Source organism: Oncorhynchus keta, unplaced genomic scaffold (assembly GCF_023373465.1).
Source record: "Oncorhynchus keta strain PuntledgeMale-10-30-2019 unplaced genomic scaffold, Oket_V2 Un_contig_9668_pilon_pilon, whole genome shotgun sequence".
In the NCBI taxonomy this organism is placed as follows: domain Eukaryota; kingdom Metazoa; phylum Chordata; class Actinopteri; order Salmoniformes; family Salmonidae; genus Oncorhynchus; species Oncorhynchus keta.
Genome location: NW_026290634.1, coordinates 126,454 through 141,633, shown reverse-complemented (window position 1 = coordinate 141,633; position 15,180 = coordinate 126,454). Strand labels below are relative to the sequence as shown.

Genomic DNA, 15,180 nt, shown 5'->3' with positions numbered 1-15,180 from the left:
TCCTCTCTCCATCCTGTCCTTCTTCTCCTCTCTACGTCCTCACCTTCTTCTTATCTCCATCCTGTCCTTCTTCTCCTCTCTCAGTCCTCTCCTTCTTCTCTTCTCTCCATCCTGTCCTTCTTCTCCTTTCTCAGTCCTCTCCTTCTTCTCTTCTCTCCATCCTGTCCTTCTTCTCCTTTCTCAGTCCTCTCCTTCTTCTCCTCTCTCCATCCTGTCCTTCTTCTCCTCTCTCCATCCTGTCCTTAATCTCCTCTCTCCATCCTGTCCTTCTTCTCCTCTCTCCATCCTGTCCTTCTCCTCTCTCCATCCTGTCCTTCTTCTCCTCTCTACGTCCTCGCCTTCTTCTCTTATCTCCATCCTGGGTTTCTTCTCCTCTCTCAGTCCTCTCCTTCTTCTCTTCTCTCCATCCTGTCCTTCTTCTCCTCTCTCCGTCCTCTCCTTCTCCTCTCCCCATCATGTCCTTCTTCTCCTCTCTCCATCCTGTCCTTCTTCTCCTCTCTACGTCCTCACCTTCTCCTCTCCCCATCATGTCCTTCTTCTCCTCTCTCCGTCCTCTCCTTCTCCTCTCTCCATCATGTCCTTCTTCTCCTCTCTCCATCCTGTCCTTCTTCTCCTCTCTCCACGTCCTCACCTTCTCCTCTCCCCATCATGTCCTTCTTCTCCTCTCTCCGTCCTCTCCTTCTCCTCTCCCCATCATGTCCTTCTTCTCCTCTCTCCATCCTGTCCTTCTGCTCTCTCCATCCTGTCTTTCTCCTCTCTCCATCCTGTCCCTCTCTTCTCTCCATCCTGTCCTTCTTCTCCTCTCTACATCCTCTCCTTCTCCTCTCTCAGTCCTCTCCTTCTTCTCTTCTCTCCATCCTGTTCTTCTTCTCCTCTCCATCCTGTTCTTCTCCTCCTCTCTCCATCCTGTCCTTCTTTTCCTCTCTCCATCCTGTTCTTCTTCTCCTCTCTCCATCCTGTGCCTTCTTCTCCTCTCTCCATCCTGTTCTTCTTCTCCTCTCTCCATCCTGTTCTTCTTCTCCTCTCTCAGTCATCTCCTTCTTCTCTTCTCTCCATCCTGTTCTTCTTCTCCTCTCTCCATCCTCTCCTTCTTCTCCTCTCTCCATCCTGTTCTTCTTCTCCTCTCTCAGTCATCTCCTTCTTCTCTTCTTTCCATCCTGTTCTTCTTCTCCTCTCTCCATCCTGTTCTTCTTCTCTTCTCTCCATCCTCTCCTTCTTCTCTTCTCTCCATCCTGTTCTTCTTCTCCTCTCTCCATCCTGTTCTTCTTCTCCTCTCTCCATCCTGTTCTTCTTCTCTTCTCTTCATCCTGTCCTTCTTCTCTTCTCTCCATCCTGTTCTTCTTCTCATCTCTCCATCCTGTTCTTCTTCTCTTCTCTCCATCCTGTCCTTCTTCTCTTCTCTCCATCCTGTTCTTCTTCTCCTCTCTCCATCCTGTTCTTCTTCTCTTCTCTCCATCCTCTCCTTCTTCTCTTCTCTCCATCCTGTTCTTCTTCTCCTCTCTCCATCCTGTTCTTCTTCTCCTCTCTCCATCCTGTTCTTCTTCTCTTCATCCTGTCCTTATTCTCTTCTCTCCATCCTGTTCTTCTTCTCCTCTCTCCATCCTGTTCTTCTTCTCCTCTCTCCATCCTGTTCTTCTTCTCTTCTCTTCATCCTGTCCTTCTTCTCTTCTCTCCATCCTGTTCTTCTTCTCCTCTCTCCATCCTGTTCTTCTTCTCTTCTCTTCATCCTGTCCTTCTTCTCTTCTCTTCATCCTGTTCTTCTTCTCTTCTCTTCATCCTGTCCTTCTTCTCTTCTCTTCATCCTGGCCTTCTTCTCTTCTCTCCATCCTGTTCTTCTTCTCCTCTCTCCATCCTGTTCTTCTTCTCCTCTCTCCATCCTGTCCTTCTCTTCTCTCCATCCTGTTCTTCTTCTCCTCTCTACATCCTGTTATTCTTCTCCTCTCTCCATCCTGTCCTTCTTCTCCTCTCTCCATCCTGTCCTTCTTCTCCTTTCTCCATCCTGGTCTTCTTCTCTTCTCTCCATCCTGTTTTTCTTCTCCTCTCTCCATCCTGTCCTTCTTCTCCTCTCTCCATCCTCTTCTTCTTCTCCTCTCTCCATCCTGTCCTTCTCCTCTCTCCATCCTGTCCTTCTCCTCTCTCCATCCTCTCCTTCTCCTCTCTCCATCCTCTCCTTCTTCTCCTCTCTCCATCCTGTCTTCTTCTCCTCTCTCCATCCTGTTCTTCTTCTCCTCTCTCCATCCTGTCCTTCTTCTCCTCTCTCCATCCTGTCCTTCTTCTCCTCTCTCCATCCTGTCCTTCTTCTCCTCTCTCCATCCTCTCATTCTTCTCCTCTCTCCATCCTGTCTTCTTCTCCTCTCTCCATCCTGTTTTTCTTCTCCTCTCTCCATCCTGTTCTTCTTCTCCTCTCTCCATCCTGTCCTTCTTCTCCTCTCTCCATCCTGTCCTTCTTCTCCTCTCTCCATCCTGTCCTTCTTCTCGTATCTCCATCCTGTCCTTCTTCTCCTCTCTCCATCCTGTCCTTCTTCTCCTCTCTCCATCCTGTCCTTCTTCTCCTCTCTCCATCCTCTCCTTTTTCTCCTCTCTCCATCCTGTCCTTCTCCTCTCTCCATCCTGTCTTCTTCTCCTCTCTCCATCCTGTCCTTCTTCTCCTCTCTCCATCCTGTCTTCTTCTCATGCTCCGTCTATCTGTTTCAGACACAAGTAAGTGCTAGACTAAATAATGTCTGTATGTCCAGTATGCCTAGACACCTGGATGGACTAGGCAGGTAGACAGTGATGCAGACTCAGTCACTCTTCCATCTTTAGACAGGGCATTCTGAACATCTGGGAGCCTCCTGTTCACCACTATCTGTCAGACTACAGTCCACTGTCAAATCTTGGCCTTAGGTTTGGTACTGTACATCATACCTGTGTCAAATACATATGTCAAATCTGTTCAAATACTTTAGCTGGGCTTCATTTGGTTTGCCCGGTACATCAGAACCAATGGCATAGTCCCAAAACTGCAAATTCCAAGCTAAATCAAATGCATGTCTGCTAGAGGTTTACTGTACACAGCTTCCGATGTTCTTGGATGCCATGGAAGGTTGAATTAGCCAATCAACTGGCTAAAGATGAACACTTGGGGTGGAATCTGATTGGCAGCCAGTAATGCATTTTTAAAATGTTTTAACTTTCCAACTATTGGAATGAAACAATGTTTGTGCAACACCTAACAACCTCACTGAGAGGATCTGACCTTTCAGTGTAATGGCTAAGGTGCTGAGGTTGAGTCCCGGTCAGGCTTCCCCTTGAATCTGCAGCAGTACTATAATTCTGTGCTTACGATGTTTAACTGACAGAAGGCTTTAGACTGGGCTTGATTTAAACACCAACGTCACTGACTCTCATGTTCTGTGAGATTAAATGCATTTAAATGTTATTTTTTTTACGTTACCTTTTTCCCAAAGTAGAACTTAGATGGTGCAGATGGAATTTTGTCAAATACACCAGCCTGGCTGGCAGCTGTGTTGAAACTAGAGGAACCAACTCTAGACTAAGGCCTGTCTGGAAAGGTAGCATTGGAGTAGCAACTGTTGCCATTCTTGGGGCTTGTTCTCTTTTGTCAAAGATTCACACATGGATCCAAGTTATTATGTCCCAATATTAGAATGTAGTGAATAATGAACAGACTATTGACTGTGCTGTATTGTTAGATGATGATATGTAGCAACTAGGTGGACAACAGTGGACAGGTACTGAACTATAATGACCCTTCACCATGTGTTATCTAGCAATTCTAGACATGTGGTTCTCACCTGCCAGACACAGTATACAGTCTGGACCATTTTTTTTCTCCCCTCAGTCTGTCTATCTGTCAGTCTGTCTATTTGTCTGAACAATTTATGTGTTTCCTCTCTGTCTGTCTGTCAGTCAGTCTCTCTGTCTGGACAATTTACATTCTTTCCCATCTGTTTGTCTATCCATCTGCCTGTCTGCCTGTCTGTTCGTCGGTCCGTCCTTAAGTCAGTCTGTCTATCCATCCATCCTTCAGTCAGTCAGTCAGTCAGTCAGTCTGCCTGTTCTACCTGTCTGTCTGTCCATCCTCCAATCCTCCAGTCCATCCATCTGTCTGTCCGCCCGTCAATCTGTCTGTCCGTCAATCTGTCTGTCCGTCAATCTGTCCGTCCGTCAATCTGTCCGTCCGTCAATCTGTCCGTCCGTCAATCTGTCCGTCCGTCAATCTGTCCGTCCGTCAATCTGTCTGTCCGTCAATCTGTCTGTCCGTCAATCTGTCTGTCCGTCAATCTGTCTGTCCGTCAACCTGTCTGTCCGTCAATCTGTCTGTCCGTCAATCTGTCTGTCCGTCAATCTGTCTGTCCGTGTATTCTCTGTGTTTCTCTGTGTTTCTCTGCTGTTTCTCTGTGTTTCTCTGTGTTTCTCTGCTGTTTCTCTGTGTTTCTCTGCTGTTTCTCTGTGTTTCTCTGTGTTTCTCTGTGTTTCTCTGTGTTTCTCTGCTGTTTCTCTGCTGTTTCTCTGTGTTTCTCTGCTGTTTCTCTGCTGTTTCTCTGCTGTTTCTCTGTTTCTCTGTGTTTCTCTGCTGTTTCTCTGTGTTTCTCTGCTGTTTCTCTGTGTTTCTCTGTGTTTCTGTTTCTCTGCTGTTTCTCTGCTGTTTCTCTGCTGTTTCTCTGCTGTTTCTCTGCTGTTTCTCTGCTGTTTCTCTGTGTTTCTCTGCTGTTTCTCTGTGTTTCTCTGTTTCTCTGTTTCTCTGCTGTTTCTCTGTGTTTCTGTTTTCTCTGTGTTTCTGTGTTTCTCTGTGTTTCTCTGTGTTTCTCTGTGTTTCTCTGCTGTTTCTCTGTGTTTCTGTTTTCTCTGCTGTTTTCTCTGTGTTTCTCTGTGTTTCTCTGTGTTTCTCTGCTGTTTCTCTGTTTCTCTGCTGTTTCTCTGCTGTTTCTCTGTGTTTCTCTGTGTTTCTCTGTGTTTCTCTGCTGTTTCTCTGTGTTTCTCTGCTGTTTCTCTGTGTTTCTCTGTGTTTCTCTGTGTTTCTCTGTTTTCTCTGTGTTTCTCTGTGTTTCTCTGCTGTTTCTCTGTGTTTCTCTGTGTTTCTCTGTGTTTCTCTGCTGTTTCTCTGCTGTTTCTCTGTGTTTCTCTGCTGTTTCTCTGCTGTTTCTCTGTGTTTCTCTGTGTTTCTCTGTGTTTCTCTGTGTTTCTCTGTGTTTCTCTGTGTTTCTCTGCTGTTTCTCTGTGTTTTCTCTGTGTTTCTCTGCTGTTTCTCTGCTGTTTCTCTGCTGTTTCTCTGCTGTTTCTCTGTGTTTCTCTGCTGTTTTTCTCTGCTGTTTCTCTGCTGTTTCTCTGCTGTTTCTCTGCTGTTTCTCTGTGTTTCTCTGCTGTTTCTCTGCTGTTTCTCTGTGTTTCTCTGCTGTTTTCTCTGCTGTTTCTCTGCTGTTTCTCTGCTGTTTCTCTGTGTTTCTCTGCTGTTTCTCTGTGTTTCTCTGTGTTTCTCTGTGTTTCTCTGTGTTTCTCTGTGTTTCTCTGCTGTTTCTCTGTGTTTCTCTGCTGTTTCTCTGCTGTTTCTCTGTGTTTCTCTGTGTTTCTCTGTGTTTCTCTGTGTTTCTCTGCTGTTTCTCTGCTGCTGTGTTCCATAGTTCTCTTCCTCCATTTGGAGGGTAAACAGTTCACACTGACATGACATATTACACTAAACTAATGGAAGAACTTTCCTGTGCCCTGGCGTGGTTTGCTGCCTTTGTGAAGCTTGACTTAGGAACCGTGCTCAGTCATGACTCACACTGTCGTTTCCCGTGACCTGTAAAGGTTTTAGCATGCGTCACAGACTCCATTACATGGTGATGTGGCCAGAGGCAGTTAGTTGGTGTCGTCTCCAAAACGCTTCCCTGTGATACTTAGTCTCCTGACTGTAGAATGGAGGATGTAGTTTTGTGAGCAGGAGCAGAATGCTGGTCCGCGGTGAGCCGGGACATATGTCACCCTCGCTGAATCCCGGGATGGCAGCCAAGGAAGGGATAAAAGAGGAGAGGAAAGCGAGGGAGGACCAGGGGAAAGGAGAGAGGCTGAGTTATCACATAGAGCACAATCACTGGACCGTATCGTCTATTCCCTGTTGTAATCTATTCTGTCACAGTAATACTGGGGCACTGACAGGGACAATGTGTGTGTAGACTGTTCGTGTGTGTGAGTGTGTGTGTGTGTGTGTGTGTGTGTGTGTGTGTGTGTGTGTGTGTGTGTGTGTGTGTGTGTGTGTGTGTGTGTGTGTGTGTGTGTGTGTGTGTGTGTGTGTGTGTGTGTGTGTGTGTGAGAGAGTGTGTGTGAGTGTGTGTGGCTAATATGGCAAGTAATACGGTTCATATAGTGGGTGTGTCCGCCACAAACACACACATTTACATCCATTACCATGCAACAGGTGTGCATCTGTTCCAGTGTGTGTGGTTATGCAAAGAGACCCAACACCCATTCTACCGCCCGGTGTGTGTTTGAGTGGACGCGGGGTCTGGCCCCACTTTAGGCTGTTTATGTTGTTATTCCAAGCCTTCCTCTTCGCTGTATTAAAATGTTACTGCTGGACTGCTCAGAATACTGATGGTCTCAACGCCTCACCTGTGAGCCATTATACATTCATAGGAGCCTTGTGGTGCGCTGTCTGTGACAGCAGAAGGTTGGCCACGGAAATGTATTACCTGCCGAGGCAGGTAGCCTAGCAGTCAAAAGCGATGGGCCACGAACCAAAAGATTTCTGGTTCAAATCCGCAAGGTGGAAAAATCTGCTGTTCTGCTCCTGAGCAAGGCAGTTAACCCCCAGTAACAACTGCTCTTCAGGCACCGATGACTACGATTAAGGAAGCTCCCTGAACCTCTTCAATTCAGAGGGTTTGGGTTAAATGCAGAACGTTGTGCAACTGACTAGGTTTCCCTATTTGATGGAGGTATACTGCCACCTTGTGGTAGAATGGAGAAACACTGTTTGGAGAGGAGTGAGGTGAAGTTGGCCCAAGATGCTGATTGTGGGTCAGTTTGGCATTTTCGCCACTAATGGTTGTTAGCTTCCAATTGGCTCATTCATCCCCCATCCTCTCCCCTCTAACTATTCCGCAGGTCGTTGCTGTAAATGAGAAAGTGTCAAATAAAGGTTCAATCAAATAAAGGTTCACCCTGGAGCGTGGACAGAAACCGATCAGCTGAGTTTCTGGTTTCACAGAGAACCAAACATGAGAGGAACAATAGGTGAAATTAAGCTACATTAAATGAAGGAGGCTTTGGAATTCAGTTTTAATAAAGACAATCTTTTTCTTCTTTGTTTTGTCTTCTCTTGTGAAATGAACAGGTGCCAACGCTCAGTTAATCTGGCCTTTATTGTCCCCCGAGGCTGAGAGAAATCACACTCAACTAAAAGATGCAATGGAAAGGATGCAGAGATCTTCTCATGCTGAATACAGACTGATATACAGACATCCCTGCAGGACGTCTGCAGTCCTCCAACCTGAATTCTGGGAAATGGAATGGAGTCTTGCAACACTAAACCAGTCATATATCTGCTCTTCCCCCAGCATGTCGGACGGCGGAGCCTGCAGACCTAGTGTTCTTGGTGGATGAGTCGTGGGGCGTGGGCCAGACCAGCTTCTCCAGGGTTAAGGACTTCATCTCGGCCATCATGAATTCCTTTCAGGACAGCGTGGTGGGATCCGAGGGCATCCGCTTTGGAGTCACCGTCTACGGAGATATACCCAGGTCTATATGGCTATAGGTCTGCAGGGTTGGGCAATGTTATCCGCAAAGGTTACTTAGGAACATTTCTGGATTTGCATAAGCATTCCTTTACCCCCCTCCAGGGGTAAGAAATCTGTCCCTGCAGGCTTTTAGTACACTTCATTTAACTAATTAACTAGTCATAGTCTTCAATCAGACAATAATTGGTGTTACTGCTTTGTCTTTGTCTAAAACATCTTCAGTGAATTCCTTTTTTTCCTAACTTCACTCCAGAGTTGCAAAGACGCTCAGGGACTTTTGCTCTGTCTGTATTTGGCCCTGTTTGGATCCACAGAGAATCGCTGCTGATCAGTATAGACAGGCTGATCAACCCAGGAATGACTCTTCTGCTCTCTCTCTCTCTCTCTCTCTCTCTCTCTCTCTCTCTCTCTCTCTCTCTCTCTCTCTCTCTCTCTCTCTCTCTCTCTCTCTCTCTCTCTCTCTCCTTCTCTCTCTCTCCCTCTCTCTCTCTCTCTCTGTCTGTCTCTGTCTGTCTCTCTGTCTGTCTGTCTGTCTGTCTGTCTGTCTGTCTGTCTGTCTCTGTCTCTCTCTCTCTCACTCTCTCTCTCCTTCTCTCTCTCTCTCTCTCTCTCTCTCTGTCTCTCTGTCTGTCTCTCTGTCTTCAGGATGCGTATCGCCCTGACAGACTACAGTAGTCTCGAGGAGGTCCTGAGGGCAGTAAAGGACCTCCCCTTTGAAGGCGGGGCCAGTCGAACGGGCGACGCCCTCCAGTTCCTGGTGGATTATGTCTTCAGTGCGGCTATCACCAGGGACAATACCCCCAAGGTTAACTACTGTGCATCTCAGGAGATTGCTATATGTGGTTCCTGGGATGTTAAACACATCTCCAGGCATTGTGAGATCTGATAGTTAGCAACCACAGGAGGTTGTTGGCACCTTTATTTGGGAGAACGGGCTCGTGGTAATGACTGGAGTGGAATCAATGGAATGGTATCAAATACATCAAACAAATGCTTCCCAGTTGATTGATACCATTCCATCTGCTCCGTTCCGGACATTATTTTGAGCCGTTTCCCCTCAGCAGCTGTTAACAACTGCACTTCTCCTTGAAGTGTTACACTGCACTATCCCAGCTGCACCTGGGATAACATGTCAGTCATTGAGATTCTTCACAGCCCTGCAAGTCACACACACACACACACACACACACACACACACACACACACACACACACACACACACACACACACACACACACACACACACACACACACACACACACACACACACACACACACACACACACACACACACACACACACACTGCAAGTCATGCTGAACCACAGCTGATGTGGCAGAGAGAGAGAGAGCAGGATTAGGCTGACATATTTGATTTCACCACTCAGAAGGCTGAGCACACACACCATAGCCACATCAGGTGCATATTGATGTGCTCTCACCCCCTCCTCCCCTCCTCCCCCTTACCCTCTCCCCCCACCCCCATCAATTGGGGCCTTAACTTTCGACGAACTGCAGTGAATTTTTCATAATGGGGAATTATCATTCCGCAGTGTTTTAAGTTTCACACTGCGTTATTGCATTATGCATTTATGAGTTAAAACATGTCAAATATCTCTAAGGACAGGGCTTGTTTTTTGAATGCAAGGAAATGTGGTACTTCCAATGAAGGCAAGTGTGCTCCCTACGAAGGAAGATCTAGTAGAGCGGGTCTAGTTTGTCTAGTTCTATGCAATTGTGTGTCGCTATTGGAAAGACCCTTGCAGTAAATACAGATTGTAGTTGTATATTCTGGTAGATCTGTAACATAGAGCTAGTTTGATTAGATTTCCCATGTTTGCAGATTGCTGTCCTGATCACAAACGGCCGTTCGGATGACCAGGTGGATGGGCCGGCCAAGGCTGTCACAGACAATGGAATCTCTATCTATGCAGTGGGTGAGTCTGGAACGCTGTGATTATATATTCAGACCACATCCCTGCAGCGTCCTGGAGATTCTATCCAGCTTATCTATCTGCTGTGCCTTAGGTGAAAAATGAATGTGGTATTCATGGTATATCATTGAAGTGTGTGTGCTTGTGCCTGCGTGCATTTGCAAGTGTGTGATTATGTGTGTGTTGAGCCTACGTGTGTGATTATGTGTGTGTTGAGCCTTCGTGTGTGATTATGTGTGTGTTGAGCCTACGTGTGTGATTATGTGTGTGTTGAGCCTACGTGTGTGATTATGTGTGTGTTGAGCCTACGTGTGTACATCTGTGTATCAGTCACTGTGTGTTTTAAGTACTGCATATTGCTTACACTTCATGCACTCCATGACCTATCTACCCATGTGTGACTGCATACAGTACATAGACATACAGTACATAGACATACAGTACATAGACATACAGTACATAGACATGCATTACATAGACATACAGTACATAGACATACAGTACATAGACATGCATTACATATACATACAGTACATAGACATGCAGTACATAGACATGCAGTACATAGACATGTAGTACATAGACATGCAGTACATCGACATACAGTACATAGACATGCAGTACATAGACATACAGTACATAGACATACATTGACATGTGCAGTGAGAGTGTCTCTGCTCTCCTCTGCCCAGAGACAGGAAATAATTACAGCTCATTAGCCAGTGGTGAGCTAATTACAATGATTTTTCATCAGGCTTTTCTGTACCCCCCCCACTCCCACCCCCACTGACACGGAGGCCGGGTCCTGGCATTCATCATCCCCATAGAGGGAAGCATCAGTCTGATCAGCTAGCTCCTCTCTGTCTCTCACAGCTGGACAGAGCCAGCTAACACAGGCACTACACAGTTCAGTACACTACACCACCAGAGCAGGGGGGTGATCAGTCAGCGCCTTATGATGTGTCTGTCTGTGGCGGGGGGTTGTTATCTGTGTGTGGGGATAGGGGGATTGTATGTGTGGTGTGTGTGCGTGTGCGTGGACATGTGTGTGTCTCAGGATATATCTCTCATCTCAACACATTGTGTGAGTTCCATCACTCTAAACCCCTTGACACTCTAATAGTATGAGCAGTTAACAGAACATTGTGTCTCTCTAATCGCATTTGGAATGGAACAAGATTCACTTAATGCCCTGTACAGTACCTTGTCATGACAAATGGACACTATGATAGATCAATGCTAACTAATGAACAAAATGAAAAGATAGATATACTAGATAGGAGCAACTAGGACAGAATGGATGAACACTCTAGTAGTTCTGAAAACAGATTTCTTTGCATTGCTGAATGCTATTTTGGTGCTATATTGGGTGTACTGAAAAAATAATTTTTACAACTATGTCCATTCTAGCTTTTATAGGTAGGTAGCCTAGTGCTTAGAGCATTGGACCAGTAACCGAAAGGTTGCTGGATTGAATCCCCGAGCTCACAAGGTAAAAATATTTTGTTCTGCCCCTGAACAAGGCAGTCCATCCTTCTTTCTCTCTCCCTCCATCCTTCTCTCTCTGTCTTTCTCTCCCACTTTTCTCTCTTGTTCTTAACTTATTTGCCTAGTTAAATAAACGTTCAATAAATAAAACATGTAAATGCTTCTCCTAGGGGTGAGAGGAGCCGACGAATCAGAGCTGCGCAGGATTGTGACTGAGCCCCACGAGGAACACCTGTTGCTAGCCGCTGACTTCTCTCTCCTGGATGCTCTCCTGCCCAAACTGTCCCGAAGAATCTGTTTCACCGCCTCTGAAGCCCCACGGCCCGTCAAACACACCCCGGCCGGTGAGAATTAGTTCCAACCACTGATCCAGGATCAGATTGCTCACCTCCAATCGTAAACCCTAACCATTAGAGGGGTGAAAAGAATCTGATCCTTTATCAGTGGTTGAGGGCAACTTCAAAAGTACCTACTCCTGAGAATGCCCAAAGATGTTCTGCTATGCAGGTATCTTTGTGTAGTGTGGCTAGATGTCAGCTGTACTGCCCATGGTTATTCTATATGTGTATATATTTAAACATGTTATTTTGTTTAGTGGTGTCTGGTACATACTCAGTATGTTCTTTATGTTTTAACCCTTTATGTTTCAATCTCTGTTTCTCTCCCTCCATCCTTTTCTCCCTGTCTTTATCTCTCCCTCCATCCTTTTCTCCTTGTCTTTCTCTCCCTCCATCCTTTTCTCCCTGTCTTTCTCTCCCCTCCATCCTTCTTTCTCTCCCTCCATCCTTTTCTCTCTGTCTTTCTCTCCACCTCCCCCTTCTCCCTGTCTTTCTCTCCCCCTCCATCCTTCTCTCTCTGTCTTTCTCTCCCCCTCCATCTTTCTCTCTCTCTCCCTCCATCCTTATCTCTCTGTCTTTCTCTACTCCTCCATCCTTCTCTCTCTGTCTTTCTCTCCCCGTCCATCTTTCTCTCTCTTTCTTTCTCTCCCCCTCCATTATTCTCTGTCTTTCTCTCCCCCTTCCTCCTTCTCTCTGTCTTTCTCTACCCCTCCATCCTTCTCTCTCTGTCTTTCTCTCCCCCTCCATCTTTCTCTCTCTTTCTTTCTCTCCCCCTCCATTATTCTCTGTCTTTCTCTCCCCCTTCCTCCTTCTCTCTGTCTTTCTCTACCCCTCCATCCTTCTCTCTCTGTCTTTCTCTCCACTTCCCCCTTCTCCCTGTCTTTCTATACCCCTCCATCCTTCTCTCTCTGTCTTTCTATACCCCTCCATCCTTCTTTCTCTGTCTTTCTATACCCCTCCATCCTTCTTTCGCTGTCTTTCTATACCCCTCCATCCTTCTCTCTCTGTCTTTCTCTCCCCCTCCATCTTTCTCTCTCTTTCTTTCTCTCCCCCTCCATTATTCTCTGTCTTTCTCTCCCCCTTCCTCCTTCTCTCTGTCTTTCTCTACCCCTCCATTATTCTCTCTCTGTCTTTCTCTCCACTTCCCCCTTCTCCCTGTCTTTCTCTCCCCCTCCATCTTTCTCTCTCTTTCTTTCTCTCCTCCTCCATTATTCTCTGTCTTTCTCTCCCCCTTCCTCCCTTTCTCTGTCTTTCTATACCCCTCCATCCTTCTCTCTCTGTCTTTCTATACCCCTCCATCCTTCTCTCTCTGTCTTTCTATACCCCTCCATCCTTCTTTCTCTGTCTTTCTATACCCCTCCATCCTTCTTTCTCTGTCTTTCTATACCCCTCCATCCTTCTCTCTCTGTCTTTCTATACCCCTCCATCCTTCTCTCTGTCTTTCTATACCCCTCCACCCTTCTCTCTCTCTTTCTATACCCCTCCCCCTTCTCTCTCTCTGTTTTTTTCTCCACATCCATCCCCCATCTTACTCTTCTTATTCGTCACTCCCGTTTCTCTCCCCACCTATCTCCCCTCGCTCACCCCATCCTTCTCTCTCTCCTCTCCCCATCTTTCTATCTCCCCTCGCTCACCCCATCCTTCTCTCTCTCCTCTCCCCATCTTTCTATCTCCCCTCGCTCACCCCATCCTTCTCTCTCTCCTCTCCCCCATCTTTCCCCCACCCGTCTTTCTACCTCCCCTCCCTCACCCTCATCCTTCTCTCTCTCCTCTCCCCCATCTTTTCCCCCACCCATCCTTGTATCTCCCTCCCTCCATCCTTCCCTCCATCTCCCTCCCCAGTGGAGGAGCGTGTGGTGGGTCCCCGGGACCTCCAGGTGAGTGAGCTAGCCTACAGTAGTCTGAGGCTGACCTGGAGCCAGGCCACGGGGGACGTCACCGGCTACCGCCTCCTGGTCACCCCCCTCAGTCCCAAGGGACAGCTGCTGCCCAGCCTGCAGACACAGGTGAAGGGGAGGGGGTGTTTAGAGGTTGAGATGTTGTGGTAATAATGGTTGCTAAATGCTGAATGCCATCTCAGACGATGGGCTAAAATAGGATATTAGGAGTCAAACCACCTGGGTAAAGTGCCTGGAATTGAATTGAATCAGGAATTGAATTGAAAACACTTTCTGAATTGGAAACTGAATTGACTCAAAATCTTGTTGGGAGGGTAAGGAGGGAGCTGAGATAGGTGAACCTGATAGGGAGGTGGAAGGTGGGTAAGGTGGCATGGGGATTGGATGTGAGAGGTGACAGGATATTGGGCCCAGGACCAGATGGTGCTGAGTACAGAGACTGACCACAGCAGGATACTGATAGATAGAGGTGTGTGTGTGTGTGTGTGTGTGTGTGTGTGTGTGTGTGTGCGTGCGTGTGCGTGCGTGCGTGCGTGCGTGCGTGCTTTGTCTTTGTCTCGCAGGCATGGAATCTTTCCCCATTGTGTTTATTCTCTCAGTGATTTTCTACAGCCTTGCCAGAGCCACAGGGCACAGGACTGGATTCTCAGAGTGGGTTGTTTGCGTGTCCTTGCTATGACACTGGTGTAGAACTCTGGAGAAAGATATTTTAGCATTCTCTAACAGAACCATTCCTGCAGGGACAATCAAGCTATGCAGCATTACATAACTTGTGTGTTGGGTGGTGAAGTCACAGAGGAGAGGATGGATGCAATGGGTTTGAGATGTACTTGAAAGAGTACTGTGGAATAGAAGTGTTTTCTAACCCTAACATTACAAAAAATGCATTTTATTGTCACATACATTTCACTGCCTCTATCCAGTGTGTAGTTTCACAGGGTCAGTCATAGTTGTATGTGCCCCTGGAGAAAATTAGGGATAAGTGCCTTGACTGCTACGGTATTCAAACCAACAACCTTTTGGTTACTGGCCCAACGCTCTCACCGCTAGGCTACCTACCACCCTACAACTGTTGCACATATCAGATCTATTTCACCTGATTCCACGAGTCCATTAATTATCAAGCCCTTGTATAGTTGAATCAGGTGTGCTGGGAAAGAACAAATATGTGTCACGGCTGACTGAGTGAGGAAAGAGGAAAGACTGGTGTAGAATGATTACAGAGTAGAGTGATTCTAGTGATGGTACACTGAGTGATGAAAGACTGGTGCAGAATGATTACAGAGTAGAGTGATTCTAGTGATGATACACTGAGTGATGAAAGACTGGTGCAGAATGATTACAGAGTAGAGTGATTCTAGTGATGATACACTGAGTGATGAAAGACTGGTGTAGAATGATTACAGAGTAGAGTGATTCTAGTGATGATACACTGAGTGAGGAAAGACTGGTGCAGAATGATTACAGAGTAGAGTGATTCTAGTGATGATACACTGAGTGAGGAAAGACTGGTGTAGAATGATTACAGAGTAGAGTGATTCTAGTGATGATACACTGAGTGAGGAAAGACTGGTGTAGAATGATTACAGAGTAGAGTGATTCTAGTGATGATACACTGAGTGATGAAAGACTGGTGTAGAATGATTACAGAGTAGAGTGATTCTAGTGATGATACACTGAGTGAGGAAAGACTGGTGTAGAATGATTACAGAGTAGAGTGATTCTAGTGATGATACACTGAGTGAGGAAAGACTGGTGTAGAATGATTACAGAGTAGAGTGATTCTAGTGATGATACACTGAG

General features: G+C 46.5%; 1 protein-coding gene across 1 annotated transcript in view; it reads left to right on the top strand.

The window, feature by feature from the left end:
• Positions 1-15,180, top strand: part of LOC118382737 (collagen alpha-1(VII) chain-like) — a 65,770-nt gene that overhangs the window by 17,537 nt on the left and 33,053 nt on the right. Inside the window, 5 exon segments of the mRNA XM_052513076.1 lie at positions 7,542-7,722; positions 8,367-8,526; positions 9,563-9,656; positions 11,312-11,485; positions 13,322-13,485. Of these exon segments, the coding sequence (XP_052369036.1) occupies positions 7,542-7,722; positions 8,367-8,526; positions 9,563-9,656; positions 11,312-11,485; positions 13,322-13,485 (773 nt within the window).